Source organism: Phocoena sinus, chromosome 1 (genome assembly GCF_008692025.1).
Source record: "Phocoena sinus isolate mPhoSin1 chromosome 1, mPhoSin1.pri, whole genome shotgun sequence".
NCBI lineage: Eukaryota > Metazoa > Chordata > Mammalia > Artiodactyla > Phocoenidae > Phocoena > Phocoena sinus.
The window spans coordinates 68,448,870-68,466,478 of NC_045763.1; the positions used below are offsets into that span (position 1 = coordinate 68,448,870).

Sequence of the window (17,609 nt, forward strand, 5' to 3'; positions counted from 1 at the left end):
ATTGAGCCCGTGAGCCACAACTACTGAAGCCCACATGCCTAGAGCCTGTGCTCCACAACAAAGAGAAGCCACTGCAATGAGAAACCTGCACACTGCAACAAAGGGTAGCCCCCACTCACCGCAACTAGAGAAAGCCTGCGCACAGCAGCAAAGACCCAGCATAGCCTAAACTAACTAAATAAATAAATTTATTAATATATATATATATAAGGAATGCCCTTAGTTGAGTGGCTGAAACATCATAAATATGTAATAAATGGCAAGCACTATTAAAAATGAATCTTTTTTGATTATCTCCTAAATGCCAGGCATTACACTGATCTCTGGTGATACAAGACAGATCAGTAATATCATTCAATCCTTGAAGAGGATTATAGCATAATCATGAGAAAGAAGAAAACTAAAAACTATTTTTTTTAAATTCAAATAGATTCTAACGGCTGATTATTTCATTTCACTAAATACCAAAACTTTAAATACTACACCAAATGACTTCTTATTTTGCATACTTCTGATTAAGAAATAACAAGACATTAACATTAACAAACTTTATACCCTTCACCCTTAATATCTATCAAATAAATACATCCAAGTTCTACATTTTTAAATCATTTTTATTGAACTAATTTTAATAACACTGTTTCAGCAGGTGGCGGCTGCCCCAAACCAAAACAAAGCCATTGTGAATGCTATTCAACATTCTCAAAGTAATCCAGTTTGTTTTTGTACTTGGAATATAGTTAAACTTTTGACATCACATAATCAAGCAAATAGCAGTGCATATTATATTATTCAAAAAGACTTTATGCATTTCATTTAAAAAATCATTTTGCAAGAGGCTTCAGCTTTCTCAACAACCTCATTGACACATTCTGTACTCCATGCTCTCAAAATAAAAAGTGCCCTAAAACTAACCCTAAGTTTTTTACTGATATTAATGAATACTATTCAGGGTTATAGGAACTGAAATTTAACATTTTACAGTGTAAGAGGCAATAAATTACTAATATCTGTTGACACAAATTCCACTCAGACTAAATACACCATTGATACAGTCAAAAAGACATTTTGTAAATATTAATATGCTAGTTTATATGCTGCAGTGCAAAAGGCGTGACACCCTAACAGTTTCCTGAGCTTTAGGAGATTAACAACATTTTTCTGACTACTACTCTCCATTTAAAATAGGCTCTTTATTATATGAAGCCATGTCAAAACTATACAATTAAATTAGGTTTTTGGGGAACTAAAAAGATTGGTCAGAATTATGGTGGCTTAGGGTAATGGAAAAGTTTTCAAAGCAAAAGTATTTACAAAGCTACAAAGGATACTATGGATTTACATGTAGTATAAAGATCAAAGATAACCTACTGATTACCAAATGATCACAATTATTCCTTCTTTTTTCAAAAATATTACACTGAAAGACTTTATGATAAGTTATCTAGCATTAAATATACCAACCTGTAGAATATTATACATTTTGACACATTCTTCCATAATGCCCAGTAAGAAGGAATGAAAGATAAAATATTAAAAATCAAGAAAATAAACATGCTTTTAGGAATGTTTTTGCATGGGAACATGTCAGCAGAAGTGAAAATGATTTCTCATTAGAACTCTCTATATCCTCAAAATTACAAAGACCGAGTTTCTACTTCAATTTTTTCTTCTGCTTGTACTGCATCAGGATCAACATGAACAACCGGAGGTCTTAGGATAACTTCAGGCCCTCCACCATATATAGACTGTAGAAAATTCCATGTTTCTTCAGAAATCTGACCAGAATCTGCTCCTAAAATTAAGTATATAGAGAAAGAATAATATTTACAAACCTACATATTCATACTGCAAAAACTTTCATAATGTACCCCCAGCATGAATACTCTAGGAATAATTGAGAACTTTTGGAACATGAATCTTCAGACTACCGGCCCATACTGTTACAAGTTGCAACTTTATGGTCTGCCTTAAAAAGTTAGAGATCCTTTTTCCTGCCTCCTATTAACAGCCTTAAAATCTTTCTTCAGATAAAAATTAAACATTGGCAATTTTTCCACTATTTGTCCTAATTCATGTATGAATTACATCATTGAGCTGGATATAAAGGTGGTATAGATGGCTAGTGATGATATATTCTTAACAGTGTGACAAATTACTAACAAGTAAAGGCTTAATAGTATTAGTCAAACTTACCTTGCCTGAGTATCACATTGCCACATTTGGTGACTGCAATTTTCGTGTTATCGATAGGACCTGGAGGATCTAAGTCAAAAGGAAAAACAAATAATCAAAATGTATAAATGTACCAAAGAACTTCATATTTCTATGCCTGAATTAATGAAGGATATAACTGTATAATCAGATTATTTTTTAGTCAGATTATTATAGTCAGTTCTTAACTGTCTTCTTCTGAGCTTCTTCCTTTTTGGGGTCTTAATTCCCCCAAAATGGAACCAGAAAAGAAGCTGAGAGAAGTTCTCTCACTACCATCCAAAATTTAATAAAAATGATTTCTTAAGTATCCATTTGGGGATTACAGGTTAAAATGCACTTTTAATGCTACAAAAGAACAATTCTTTGTAATTTAAAAAGAAATGAAATTCTTGGTTTTAGACTGCCATTAAACTAAAAATAAAAGCATGATAAAATGAAATGTTAAAATGCATCCTTTTTTTTTTTTTTTTTTTTTTAAAAGCTGCGCCCTGTGGCTTACAGGATCTTAGTTCCCCGACTAGGGACTGAACCGAGGCCCTCAGCAGTGAAAGTGCGGAATCCTAACCATTGGACTGCCAGCGAATTCCCAAAGTGCATCCTTTTTTTAATTTAAGGAAAGAAACCTTGTTTTCCCCCTGGATACAAAAGTACAGTGCATGTTCATTATCAAAGACTGTTTAAAAAATCAAAAAGGCACAAGAAGGAAAAAGATACTGTTATCCTACTACAGAAAGACAGGCAAACTGTTCTAGTACCTTTGAGGTCTTTCTGCCTTTGCATATGTTTGCCTTTTTCTTTTTTTAAACAAAAGGTTCCAACTATGTATACTGCATTATAACCTTTTTCATATATCAAGAACATCTTATTTTTAAATTTTAAACACTGTTACACAAATAATTTTTAAAGTCCACATAGTATCCCATTGTAATGGATAAACTATGGTTTAACCAATCTTATTGTTGGAAGGATATTTTTTTTTAATTTTTCAATGTTAAGATCACAGACTAATTTTTATTCATTTCTTTTATATCTGCTATGAATATGCTATAATCCATGAAAGTTTTTAAAAAATTAAAAATAACCAACATATGAACTAGAGTGTACGTTTTTTTCTCTCTTGTTCAGTAGTGTAATCCCAAGTGCATGTAGATATTCAAAAAACATTTGTTAAAGAAACAAAAAAATCTGCAAAGAATTTCGTCTTTCAGTTAAACACTTACCTCCATCCTTACCCTTCACAAAACTTTCCCATTCTCTAAACCACTGCATACTGATGCAATAAAAAGTAGCTGGAGAATCCTCCTCTTGGAATGCTCTGTTGAGCTATAGAGGGAAAAAAATTAGTCATCTAAAATCTAGAATTTGCTTTGTAGCAGAACAATACAACCATTCTACTTCAGCATCTGATAAGGCCAATTCCTCACACACAAAGAATGTGACTTACATTGATGCTAAGTTAACTTAATACTAGGATACATGGTAACACCTAATAAACATTCTAGGTTATATCTCAAAGTTTATCAAGTACACACAAAAGGGGCATAATGATTGGATAAGTGAAAATGGTCAAGATAAAGTCTTCAAGGCAATAAATACTCCACATATTTATTAAAAATCTGATGTGTAAATCTTATTTAAACATACCATACCCACTGTCTACATCTTACTTCCATTCACTTAAGATACTGGTAGACATGTTGCTATTACAAACAGAATGTTGAAACGAAAAGTTCTGTACGTGTTATTTCATAGACAATAAACATATATATAGGACTTCCCTGGTGGCGCAGTGGTTAAGAATCCGCCTGCCAATGCAGGGGACACGGGTTCGATCCATGGTCAGGGAAGATCCCACATGCCATGGAGCAGCTGAGCCCGTGCGCCCCAACTACTGAGCCTGCGCTCTAGAGCCCGTGAGCCACAACTACTGAAGCCCGCGAGCCACAGCTACTGAAGCCCGCGTGCCTAGAGCCCGTACTTCGCAACAAGAGAAGCCACTACAATGAAGAATGGCCCCCGCTTGCCACAAATAGAGAAAGCCCAGGCACAGCAACGAAGACCCAATGCAGCCAAAGATAAATAAATAAATATTTTAAAAAACAACAACAACATATATATATATAGGATAAATTCTCAAAAGTGGTGGGACAGTCCTTGAAGACGTTCCACTTCCTCCTCTAGTCCCAAGGCCCAAGAAATGGGTATATGACTCAAACTAGGCAAAACTACTAGAAATGGAAATCTTCAGAGGAGTAACCTAATGATTGGAACGGAGTCATTCCAACGTCAATTTTGTTAGCTATACAGGAATAACTTGGTTCCTGAATTTCTGGAGGTCTGGTTATTCAAATTTTCTTTTCAATAAATTTCTTTTTTTGCTTAAGTTAGCCAATCTGACTTCTACGACTTTCAATTAAAAAAACGAATTTGGGAGTTCCCCAGTGGTCTAGTGGTTAGGATTCCGGGCTTTCACTGCCCTGGCCCGGCTTCAATCCCTGGTCGGGGAACTGAGATCCCGCAAGCCACGCAGCTCAGCCAAAACAAAACAAACAAAAAACCAAAAGAAAAAAAAAAAAAACAACAAAACAAGACGAAACCAAAAACCAAACTGACAGAAAAACTGGCATAGAAAGAGGGGGAACAGGAGCTTCCCTGGTGGTGCAGTGGTTAAGAATCCGCCTGCCAATGCAGGGGACACGGGTTCGAGCCCTGGTCCGGGAAGATCCCACATGCCACGGAGCAACTAAGCCTGTGCGCCACAACTACTTAAACCCGTGTGCCTAGAGCCTGTGCACCGCAACAAAGAGTAGCCCCCGCTTGCCGCAACTAGAGAAAAGCCCGTGCAGCAATGAAGACCCAATGCAGCCAAAAATTAAATAAATAAATTTAAAAAAAAAAAAAAAGAGAGGAACAGCAACAGAGCCTGAAGAAAATGAAGGGTATTTGAAAATTATCTAATTGTAATAGTGTGAAAAGACAGTGAGACTCCTGCAGATATCTCATGCTGGGTAACTAAATGCCCGCGGTACATACTACCTGTGGACAAAAACAGTGAAGTTCAGCTCATTTCTCCCCTATGATCAAATCTAATCCAAACCCTGCCACTGTCCTCAGAGATCCTTATAATAATAGCTCAGAAGTACCTCTATGATCTGGCCCCATGATTTGACTTCATCTTCTAGTACTTTCCTCCTCATTTATTCACTTGTGGTCACACAAACAAACCTCTCCGTTACTCCCAAAATCAAGCAGATACATTCCTGTCTCTCAAAGCCTTTGCATGGGCATCCCTTCTTTTTACAGATATTTGAATATCTCCCTCACCTCCTTCAAGTCTTTGCTTAAATGTCACCTTTTCAATGAGGCCGATCTTTTTTTTTTTTTTTTTTTGTGGTATGCGGGCCTCTCACCGTTGCGGCCTCTCCTGTTGCGGAGCACAGGCTCCGGACACGCAGGCTCAGCGGCCATGGCTCACGGGCCCAGCCGCTCCGCGGCATGTGGGGTCTTCCCGGACCGGGGCACGAACCCGTGTCCCCTGCATCGGCAGGCGGACTCTCAACCACTGCGCCACCAGGGAAGCCCAATGAGGCAGATCTTGATCACACTGTTTATAACTGCACCTGACTCCTCCCCTCATCACTATACTCCTGATCCTCTTATCCTGTTAGATATCTTCCTTCACCATAGAACTCATTACCTTTTGATATATAATGTATTTGTTATTTATTAAATGTAAGCTCTTTTTTTTTTTTAATTTATTTTATTTATTTTTGGCTGCACTGGGTCTTCATTGCTGCGCGTGGGCTTTCTCTAGTTGTGGCGAGCGGGGGCTACTCTTCGTTGCGGTGCACGGGCTTCTCATCGTGGTGGCTTCTCTTGTTGTGGAGCACAGGCTCTAGGCACGCGGGCTTCGGTAATTGTGGCTTGCGGGCTCTAGAGCGCAGGCTCAGTAGTTGTGGCGCACGGGGCTTAGTTGCTCCGCAGCATGTGGGATCTTCCCGGACCAGGACTTGAACCTGTGTCCCTTGCATTGGTGGGCGGATTCTTAACCACTGTGCCACCAGGGAAACCCTAAATGTAAGCTCTTTGAGAGCAAGGATCCTTCTGGGACACAAGGTAGCTGCTTCCACAGAACAATGAAAGATAATGAATAATGTTGTGATTGCCTCTGATGAAATCAAGGCATGTTTGTCTCCAGGTAAAGAATTAAAGTTTGGACTTCCTGTGATGTACAACTTATCCTTAGAGAACTGAGATTTCTGAAATGTAATGTTAGACTGATTCTGTCAGATGAATCCGTTTCATTCACAGCATTACCAGGTTTGGACACTTTCAGGACTTTCTCTTTGGCATTAGGACATTTCTTCCTTATGTGTCTAGGTGGGGGCTTTTGAAAATTGAGTTAAGTATAATCACCCCAGTTATTTAAAGGCATCTCTTTCTCTCTAGTTCTCAGAAATTAAACTGTTGCTCTCAAAGGAGTTCCACCTCTCTACTCTCTTCTAAAATACCTATTAGAAAAACATTGGATTCTGTATCTACCCAACGTGTCAAAAGTTTTGTTTTCCACCTGTTTATCCTTGTGCTTCATTTTAGGAGAAACCCTTCACTAGATCTTTCAGTACACTAATATGCTCTCCAGCAGTATTTATTCTGCCATTCAGTCAACCCATCTATTGAGTTTTGTTTTGTTTTTAGGATACAATATCCTTATGCATCTCTCTGAGAATCAATCATTTATTTTAAGGCATAACTTAGGAAGACACAATTCTTTCTAGGTATTACAAGCTATCTAAGGTTAACGCCTTCTTTAACCAACCCAAGGGTCCACATTCACTGCTCAATCCAAGCAGACACCTTCGTGCTTGCTGCTTAGTACAATGAAGGGGGCAGAGTGCTGAAATCACTATTAGTATCTGCCGCTTCCAAGCTTAAAGCCTGTGTGGTCATTTCCCATGACATTGGTCTGCTTCTTCAAACTGATCCTATCTGCTTTCTCAATTTTTCAGAAACTCCACTTAATTTCCAGTCTAGCAAGGGTACCTATTTTTGTACTCTAGTGTTCTGTTTTGTTTTTTTTAATTTTTTTTGTGGCATGCGGGATCCCAGTTCCCTGACTAGAGATGGAACCCAGGCCGCCTGCATTGGGAGCTCAGAGTCTTAACCACTGGACCGCCATGTAAGTCCTGTTATTTTTTTATACTAAGACATTGCTTTTTTTCTTTTTTTCAAAGGGGTGGTGGTAGAATAAGACAAAAAAAACCCTAGTGTTATGGAATAATTATGGACTTGCATTTTATAAAACAGCTTCATTAAAGTACAATCCACACAGTGTTAGTGTAAAGTTCAATGGTTTTCAGTAAGTTTATAACTGTGCAGCCACCAACACAATCCAGTTTAAAACACTTCTGACACTCCCAAAACTCCCGTGCCAGTTTACAATCAATCACTTCCTCTCAGCCCCAGGAAACCACTGACCTACTTTGTGTTTGTTTTCTTTTTAATTAATTAATTAATTTGGTTGCACTGGGTCTTCGTTGTGGTTCAAGGGCTCCTTAGCTGCAGCTCGCAGGCTCCTTAGTTGTGGCAGGTGAACTCTTAGCTCCGGCATGCACATGGGATCTAGTTCCCTGACCAGGGATCAAACCCAGGCCCCCTGCATCAGGAGCACAGAGTCTTACCAATGTGCCACCAGGGAAGTCCCTATCTTTTTCTTAGATATTTCATATAAGTGGAATTAGACATTACATAGTCGTTTTTGTCTTGTTCCTTTCACTTGGCATAATGTTCCTAAGATTCATCATATTGCTGCATGCATCAGTAGTTCTACCTTTTTTATGCTTAGTAGTATACCACAGCCTTTTTATCCATTTGCCACCTGATAGACATCAATTTCCAGTTTGGGGCAATTATGAGCAATTCTGCTCATGAACACTTGTGTACAGGTTTTTGCAGACGTAGTGTTCATTCTCTGGAGTAAATACCTAGGAGTGAGATTGCTGAGTCATGTGCTAAGTGTTTGTTTAACCTATAAGAAATTGTCAAACTGGTTGTCATCTGGCATGTGACACCACATGCCCACCAACAGTGTTTATATGAGAATTCTAGTTGCTCTACATTTTTTTTTTTTTTTTTTGAGGTATGCGGGCCTCTCACTGTTGTGGCCTCTCCCGCTGCAGAGCGCAGGCTCCGGACGCGCAGGCCCAGCGGCCATGGCTCACGGGCCCAGCCACTCCGCTGCATGTGGGATCTTCCCGGACCGGGGCACGAACCTGCGTCCCCTGCATCGGCAGGCGGACTCTCAACCACTGCGCCACCAGGGAAGCCCAACATTTTTGTCAGAACTTGATATTGTCCACTTCTTTATTTTAGCCATTCTAAGAAGTATGTAATGGTATCTCACTGTGGCTTTAATTTGCACTTTACTGATGACTGCTGAGAGTGTGTACCTTTTCATGTGCTTATCACTCATATCTTAAGGATAATGTATATTAAAATATTTTCTTATTTTTAAATTGGAATATCTATCTTCTTGAGTTGTACGAATTCTTTATATAATCTTATATAATCTGGATATATACAAGCCCCTTGATGATAAATGATTTACAAATGCTTAGAACTGGATTTGGGCCTACCTTCCTAACCTATAGTGTTTCTTCCAGTATCACCGTTGTTGGTCTTACTGAATGTCTCATTTCCTGAGATGATATCCCATATCACCTCTGATTATGTAACTAATTTTACACAAAATAAATGAAGCAATGGGCTCACATCCATAGAATTCACTGACTTTACCATATGGCATCACCTAAAAGTTGCTGGCCTACTGAATACTGTTTTTGTGCCCGGGTGGCAAAACACCGTGGGGTTGGTACTATCCTATAGGATGCAGTATATGCCTCAAACTAGAAACAACCCTATGGTGCTGTTTTACCCACAACCAGAAAACATGAGAGTAGGTACCAGGTAAAGGAAGCAGGAGAGTTTATCTATTACTACCTACTGACACAAAAGCTTTTTTGCTTCTAATTATCACAACCTTGGCCTCTACTACTTTAGAGGTATTAGGTTCCAAAGGGACACAACAATGATTTTACTGGACTGGAAGATGAGACACTCCTCTGGCCATTTTGGGTTTCTCATGTCACTGAACCAAGAGACAAAGTGGGTAGGGCTATATAAAAAGTAGAATAAAATGACTACTACACAACAGAAACAAGGGGAACTATGTCTGAAAATCAGGTTATACCCACTGTATTAGTTTCAGAGGGCGGCTATAGCAAATCACCACAAACTTGGTGGCTGAAACCAGATTATTTTTTCTCTCAAAGTTCTGGAGGTCAGAAGTCCAAACCAAGGTGTAGGCATGACCGTGCTTCTTGTGGAGAAGGGGAGATTCGGTTCCTTGCCTCTTCAACCTTCTGCTTTGTGAGTGTATATTCCAATCTCTGTCTTCTGTCTTCATATGGCTTTCACCTCTTCTCTCTGTGTATCTCTCCTCTGTGCATCTCTTTATAAGGGCACTTATCATTAGACTTAGGGTCCATTCAGATAATCCAGGTTGATCTTGTCTCAAGATCCTTAATTATATATAAAAAGACCCTTTTTATAAAGTCAATTCACAGGGATTAGGACACGGAAACACCTTTTTGGGGGGCCAGCATTCAATCCACTATAAGCACCATTCAGTATTTCCATATCCACAGATTAAAAGCTCATAGCCAACTAGAGAAATCTAACACAGGCAAGACTACAAAGAGCTCAGACTCTTCAGGAACGAAGGTCTGGGTTACCTTATCAGGTAAATAACCAGCTGAAGTGCTGGATGAGAAAACAGAGAATATGGAATGGGTAGTTATAAGCTGTAGACACATACTTCTTCCTTCCCCCATGCACTGGGTTGGCCAAAAAGTTCATTGGGTTTTAAGTAGAACTAAAAGACACCTTTTTCATTTTCACCAAGAATTTTATCGAACAATGTATTCACTAACCCAATGAACTTTTTGGCCAACCCAATACATATTTGTAAATATTTCTAAATTTGTGAAAAATTACCAATTTATATTTCCTTTCATTCCTCTATTTCATATAAGGTATGTTGTTGGTGGTTAATCTTATCGTTTATTCTTTAGCTTGCAGAATATAAAAGGGAGATTATGACTAAACTGACTGAACTAAATATGAATGATCATCATCCAGAAATGGATACACTGACTGATGGGACTTTGGGTTTTCCAAGTTTAGGGAAAGGATAAATGCTGCATCTATTGGTACATGAGCTAGCTGCATCATGTTAGGCAGAAACATGATACTATTGCTACTGTCGTTGCTGACGTATGAATGCATATGACAAGGGGGGCAAACTATACTGTATTTATTGTCTGTTAATGCATCATTTCCATTCATTCTTACACTCTCTTCTATAAGATTTCATTTTCCAGGATCGCTTGCCAGTAGTGCTCCAGATCAGTCACTGCCAATGATATATGCAATATATGGAAGGCACAAGAGAAAGAAAAACTTCCCCCACGTCCTCTGGTGGCAGTTGTGGCAGGACTGAGGCCTCCACAGATGGCACAAGTAGGCTTTTGCCACCACTTCCAAGCATCTTCCCAAGAATCCCTCATTCGGTGCCACAGGCAGCTAACATCTTTAACAGCAGCATCCTCAGGATAACCCACCAGGGTCCTGAGATTAGCAGCTTATCAAGTCTATCAAGTTTCTGAGCATTCTCCTGAGACTTGCCAGTAGTAAGCAACATAGGTAATTTCCAGAAGCTTTGTGCAATTAAAAACTTCTTTTTAGCTTTGAAACAATCTCAAACTTACAGGAAAACTCCAGTACAATACGAAGAAATTTTCTTTTCCTGGACCATTTCAGAGTAAGTTACTAAACACACAAGGACTTTTTCCTACACATTTAACACAAATGATAAAAATGTGGAAATTAACATCGATGTAATACTAGCACCTAATCCTCAGACTCCATCAAGTTTTTCTAATTGATCCAATAATGTTGTTTATAGCCAGAAGATCCAGTTCAGAATCACTTGTTGGGACTTCCCTAGCGATCCAGTGGTTAAGACTCCACGCTTCCATTGCAGGGGGTGCGGATTCGATCCCTTGTCCGGGAACTAGGATGCCACATGCCGCTCGGCCGAAAAAACAAACAAAAATCAAAAACAAGCAAGAATCACTTGTTGCATGTAACTTTGTATTTCCTTTAAGGTGGCACAGTTCCTCAGTCTTGACTTTCACGATCTTGACAATTTTGAAGGTTACAAGCCAGTTGTTTTATAAAATGTCCAATTTGGGTCTGCCTGGCTTTCCTCATTTGAAACTCAGGTTATGCACTGTCTACCAAACAAGTGATGCTGTGTTCTTCTCACTGTATCCTGTCCTAGCACATGATTTTGATATATTCCACTGCTACTGATGTTCACTTTAATGACTTCATTGAGTTGGTGCCAGACTCTTCTTGCTTAGTCTTTTCTCTTCAAAATTAATACGTATTTTGTGGGGAATAAGCTGGAACTATGTTAATATTCCATTCCGCATCAGTCTTTCAATTTATTCACTTATTTATAACAGTATGAACACAATATCTCCTATTTTGTTTAATGCATTATAATACCATTATAATTTATTTTGAAGCATAAATTGTCCCAAATTTGACAAGTAAAAGTCCCTTCAAGCTGGCTTCTGTGTACTTTTGACATTTCCCCATCATTCTTCAAAAACTTCTTTAATTTCTGGAACAGTAAGAAATTCCAAGCTCATCTTGTAATTCCCCTGCCCCAGCCCTGAAAGCAGCCATTTCTCCAAGGAGGGCTGGTTCCTTTTACTAGAGAAAGATGTTTAGAAGCCAAGATCCGAAGAGAGCTAGGTAGGCTCAATCCTACTGTAGTTATTACTGCTTCCAGGCCTTTTCAGTGCCAGAGTTAGGAAATTAACTTAGGTACATCATTTATTTCTATATATGTGTACATATACACACATTTATACCTCTGTATGTATATATGTATCTAACACAGTGAGTTCACAAAGATGCCTACAATTTTAATCCAATAACAAAGAGTCCATTTTAGTTTCCTCTCTTTCAATATCTGTAACTCCCTTATCTGACAGTAAGAAATCTGGCTCTCATTACACTCATATTATCTGATCAATCCTACACATGGAATCAATCCCTCAATTTTACCACCACCACTAAGCTGTGCCGCCTCACACAGCAATCTCCAGCCAACACGGGCATCCACTGTTACATTGCCTGGGCTCCAACATCCTTGACCAGGCCCACACCACTACACAGAAGCTTTCTTTACCTTGTCTGGGCTCTGAGACCCCACTCTGAGCTGCTGTCCCCACTCCTACCTCCAGTATGGCAGCCTTCCAGATTTCCTGAAAGTCAGCTATGGTCTTCTTGATTTTCACTGCCCAGTCTTTTTAGTAGTTATTTAAGTCTTTCATTGCCTGTATTCCTATTCTACTCAAAATACTTAGAATGACTTCTGTTGATCAAACCCTAATGTATGGGACTTCCCTGGTGGTCCAGTGGTTAAGAACCCATGCTCCCAATACAGCAGGGCCGGGTTCAATCCCTGGTCAGGGAACTAGATCCCACATGCATGCCGCAACTAAAAGCTCATATGCCGCAGCTAAAGATCCTGCATGCGGCAATGAAGGTCCTGTGTGCCGCAACTAAGATCCAGCGCAGCTAAATAAATAAATAAATATTGAAAAAAAAAACCCTAATGGATATAGTCATTAGCCATTTATTTAAGCATTCATGGAATGAACTACTTCTACTATTCAACTAAAATTTGCCTCCTTATATTTAGAAAGCAAATGAGGCTCAAGCACAGTAAATCAATCCACACCTGTAATATCTTCCTGTGTATGTGAAAATCGCTTTACTTTAGGCAAAGGCACACACACACACACACACACACACACACACACACACACACACACAAAACACCCCTAAATCTATGAAAAGAAGCCTGTGGCCACAACATGGAATGTACTGTTCATCTATAATATCTGCTCAATTAACTTCTCCCCTTCTTTTACTAAAGAATCTCAATCTTCCCTTATAGAATTATCCCTCCAACAATATAATTTCAATAGAAATATCAATGAACATGCCTCTCAGGTGACTCAAACTCTAGTAGTATTCTCTACTAGGAACCTGACTAATAAATAAATGGTTGGAGCTGTATTACTGACAGCAGCACTTTGAAGAAACTTACTTCTTGCTACCCAGACAAATGGAACTATACTAGTCTTTGTCCAATAAAACCTGATTATTCAGCTCTTCCTATTGATTCTGTGATCAGACTTTCTGTTGCTTGCAATCAAGAAATGCCTCATAACATACTCACTTTGTGGGAACTAGGTATAAGTATAGAGAGTCCCCCCAAACAATATTATATTTCACAAAGGGGTGGAAGTAAAGAATGCAATCTGAGTAGATGCTTTCAGAAAAACCACTAACTTAAGGAAACTTATAATTTACGATTTCAATAAAGAGATTTCTTGCCAGTGCCAATACATAAAACAAAATTTATTACCAATCCATGAAAACAAAAACCCCCAAAAGAAGAACTTAACTCACTAGGACTATAGTCACCTGACTGGGGTCTCTCACTGTTATGAGCCCATGAGACTTAAAATGTATTACAACTCTTTCATCCAATAATTTCACTAACATCGTTCCTCTAATTGTCAGTTCTTTATCTTTATTCTAGATCATTTTTATAATTTGAAAAGCATCATTTTTTTACCCGAATAAAAATTTCCAATTCAATTTTTCTTCTTTTTTCAATTTTCTCCGCCTCAATCTGGCAAGTGTGACAAATGTACAGATGGTTGACGGCTGGTCCTCCTCCATACCTAATGCATGAAGAATTTAATAAGTATGATAATCTGGAAGTAAGCTGATGTTCTAGGAAATGTGTCCAAGTTTTAGTAAAATGTAAAAACCAAATTATCGTAAGGGCCTGATTTTATGTTTTTCAGGGTCGCAGATTTTATCAGTTTATTGACTTACTGATTCATCTGTATTTCAACTTTCCCTTACAGCTACTTTTGTTACAAAATATGTTTGTTGCAACAACATAAAGTAAAAGAAGTGGCTGTCAAAAGTTAGCATACAACGTATAAATCTTAAGTTATACAGAGCCACAGTTTTAATCAAGTTTTAATTAGAAGGAGGCTTACCCTGGCCACTAAGAATTCATAGAATGAATTATTTTCAATATTTAAGAAAAAATATTTAAGAAAAATGTCACGGCATAGTTTTAGAGATACAGATTATCAGAACATAAAACTTAGAATTAATTATCTAGACTAGGGCCACACTAGCCACAAAAGTCTCTCTACTCACACTTCAGAGTGAATAAATGAAGGAAGAAGGGAATATTCCACATAAGCAACATACAGCACAGGGAGCATATACAAAATAATCCAATCTCCTTTTAACGAATTTCACAAACTGATTTCCACAATACCATATTGTCTGATTTAAAAAAACAAACCTGCTATATAGGTTATCCCAAATGTTCTGAGGCAGCATCAATACCAGGTCTTCAATATAACTAGCTTTTCGTGGAGGAACACCTAAAAAAGTTTAAATGGGTCTGTCTCATTCTTGAATTCCGTTATATTACTTTTAACTGATTAATCACTGGCATTTTTTCCAATCATTATTCTTAAAACCTCTCCCCAAAAGGTTAAAAATTAAGTATATGTTCCTAAAGATGAACGTATTTCTTGAAATAGAGAAAAATAAGTTAACCAAGATGTTCAAGTACTTAACTTACATAAATCTTTACTAAGCCTTGACTGTGTATTGGAGCAAGCCAGAGATAAATCAGAGACAATCTTTCCTTCATGGAGCTTATGAGCTAGCAGTAGAAATGAAGAATTTATATGAATAACCATAATAAAAGGCAGGCACAGATAAATGCCATAAAAGGATTATAGGGAGATTTGGAACCGGAAGAGACTTAAGTTATTAGCTCAAGTAGGGAAATAATAAGAGAAAAATTCACATACAGAAATATTTTCAAAAAAAGAAAAAAGAAAGAAATATTTTCAAGGTTTAGATTTCTAAATCCAATATAGGACATTTCTACTATCTCTTGTGGTTTCACTGCAAAAATAATTAATTAATGAGAATATCAAGTCTTCAACCATGAAATTTAATTAAGGTGTCACACTAAGGTTGTCATGGAAACAAGCACTAACACAGTCACAAAGGCATAAATTACATTTAGCAAATAACTGCATGAGGTTTTTTTGTTAAACTCCGAGTACATTTTCATAGTTAGGAAAAGAGCCAGCTATTCATTTAGACAAAAGGGATAAGAGCCACGGATACAGTTGGAGCTGCATGTCTCTCAGCTGAGAAAAATGATGGGCAATAGAAGTGTTCACTGCACCATAATTACCTGTTTATGCATCTGTCTTTACTATGAAATTAAAGCTATGCAAATAGAAATAGTGTTTCTGGTACTTTCAGGCTCTAGCACAGGGTTTGGAACAGGTACTCAGTAAATATCTGTTCTATGAAAAGGCTACAGATTGCCTATAATTAGAAGAAAAAGCTAATTTCTGAAACCATAGCAAAATAAACACCTTTAAGTTGGAATGTAGATGGGGAAATGGAACATAAATGGAAGAGGAAAATTCTTGGCTCTTTCCCTATTTGTAAATTATTTAACAGCAAATCCCTGCCACTACTTTCCATTACAGAGTTTCTTACCTCCATGAATACAGAGAAAATCATTATTTGAAATAGGGCCAGGTTCAGCAAAGGTCTTAAATTTATTTAGCCACTGTCGAGAAATATAAAACTGAAGGAGACTTGGTTCCATTATGTTCAACAAATTTGATATCCTCCGCCTCTCTTTTTGTGCTTCTTCACTGCTCTTCCTATTAAGGGACAGTGATTCATTAAATTCAATATGCATTTTACTCCATTAGATTAGTAAGTGGATTTTTCCGCTCACTTATTATTAGACTTAGCACACACATTAACACAGTCATCCCTCTATATCCCTGGGGGATTGGTTCCAGGACCCTTGCAAATACCAAAATCTGTGGATGCTTAAGTCCCTTATATAAAATGGCGTAGCATTTGCATATAAGCTATGCACAGCCTCTCATATACTTTAAATCATCTCTAGATTACTTATAATACCTAAAAAATGTAACTGCTATGCAAACACTGGTAAATACAGCATAAGTGGTATGTAGATAGTACTGGTGTGCAATTTTAAGTTTTGCTTTTTGGAACTTTCTGGAATCTTTCCCCCCCAATATTTTCAATATGCCGTTGGTTGAATCCTCGGATGTGGAACCAATGGATATGGAGGGTGGACTGTACTGTGAATCTTGTTAGGTCTTGAAAATTATTCATGAGAAATATACTTTGTTCCACCCTGCCCCCACTACATTACACACTCTAGGGGTGATACTATATCTTAACTACTAGTATCCACATAACTATTGCTATAGAACAGACATTCAAATGATTGTTAATAAGATCTAAACAGTTAATCTGCTTTCCTGTTTTAGTAGTTATTACAATCTTTTAGAAGATACTAAAAGGTACCAAGGATTTATTTTTATATTAATACCTTTTGTTTTCTTTTAATTTTTATTTTGGCCATGCCGCGTGGCATGCAGAACTTCCCTGACCAGGGATTGAACCCATGCCCTCTGCATTGGAAGCGCGGAGTCTTAACCACTGGACCACCAGGGAAGTCCAATACCTCCTTTATTAGCTATGTTAGGAGAAAATTCCTACTGTCAGTGCCTAATTTTTAAAATTAAAACCAGTCTTTCTAAAACAAAATATATTCCTTTGCCCTTCAACTAAATGACTTACCATTCTCTTAACAAAAGATCATTCTGCATGCAACCTTTCACTTTTACTCACATAATGAAATGAGAGTAAAGCGATTTCTAATCTTTACTCAGAAATCCACTTTGAAAGTCTTAGAAGTCACTGTTAACCTCAACATGAGATGTTCTGTCATATTTGTCAAAACAGCCTATCCAGGAGAGTTATTTCCTCACCTGTAGAAGAGAACATAAGCTTCTGCATTTTGTACAGTAGATTCTGAAACTTCAGTGACACTTTGGTCATCAAATTCATACCAGAGATTATTTAAATTGTTTCGGCAGTAGGCAATATAGTGTCCACCTGAATTTAAGCAGAAAAAATTTAAATAATTTCAGTAATAAAAAGATATAGCAAGAACTATCTTCGTATTCTTTCCAGTAGATACCCTTACCACCACCACTTGAGGAAATGAAAATCAGGACAGAGAACGTAATCTTAAAAACCCAGTGTAAAAATAATCATGTTTAAGTCCTTATTAT

At 37.8% G+C, this 17,609-nt stretch overlaps 1 protein-coding gene across 3 annotated transcripts in view; it reads right to left on the reverse strand.

The window, feature by feature from the left end:
• Positions 1-596: 596 nt before the first annotated feature.
• Positions 597-17,609, reverse strand: part of USP33 (ubiquitin specific peptidase 33) — a 71,023-nt gene continuing 54,010 nt past the window's right edge. The window contains exons 18-24 of one of the 3 annotated variants that reach the window (XM_032643493.1): positions 17,304-17,430; positions 15,985-16,154; positions 14,756-14,837; positions 14,003-14,111; positions 3,438-3,540; positions 2,197-2,265; positions 597-1,795 (exon numbers count right to left, since the gene is read on the reverse strand). In XM_032643493.1, coding sequence (XP_032499384.1) covers positions 1,638-1,795; positions 2,197-2,265; positions 3,438-3,540; positions 14,003-14,111; positions 14,756-14,837; positions 15,985-16,154; positions 17,304-17,430 — 818 coding nt within the window. In that variant the 3' untranslated portion in view covers positions 597-1,637. The remainder of the gene's footprint in view (positions 1,796-2,196; positions 2,266-3,437; positions 3,541-14,002; positions 14,112-14,755; positions 14,838-15,984; positions 16,155-17,303; positions 17,431-17,609) is intronic. The other 2 variants (XM_032643501.1, XR_004351478.1) reach the window with 2 other exon arrangements.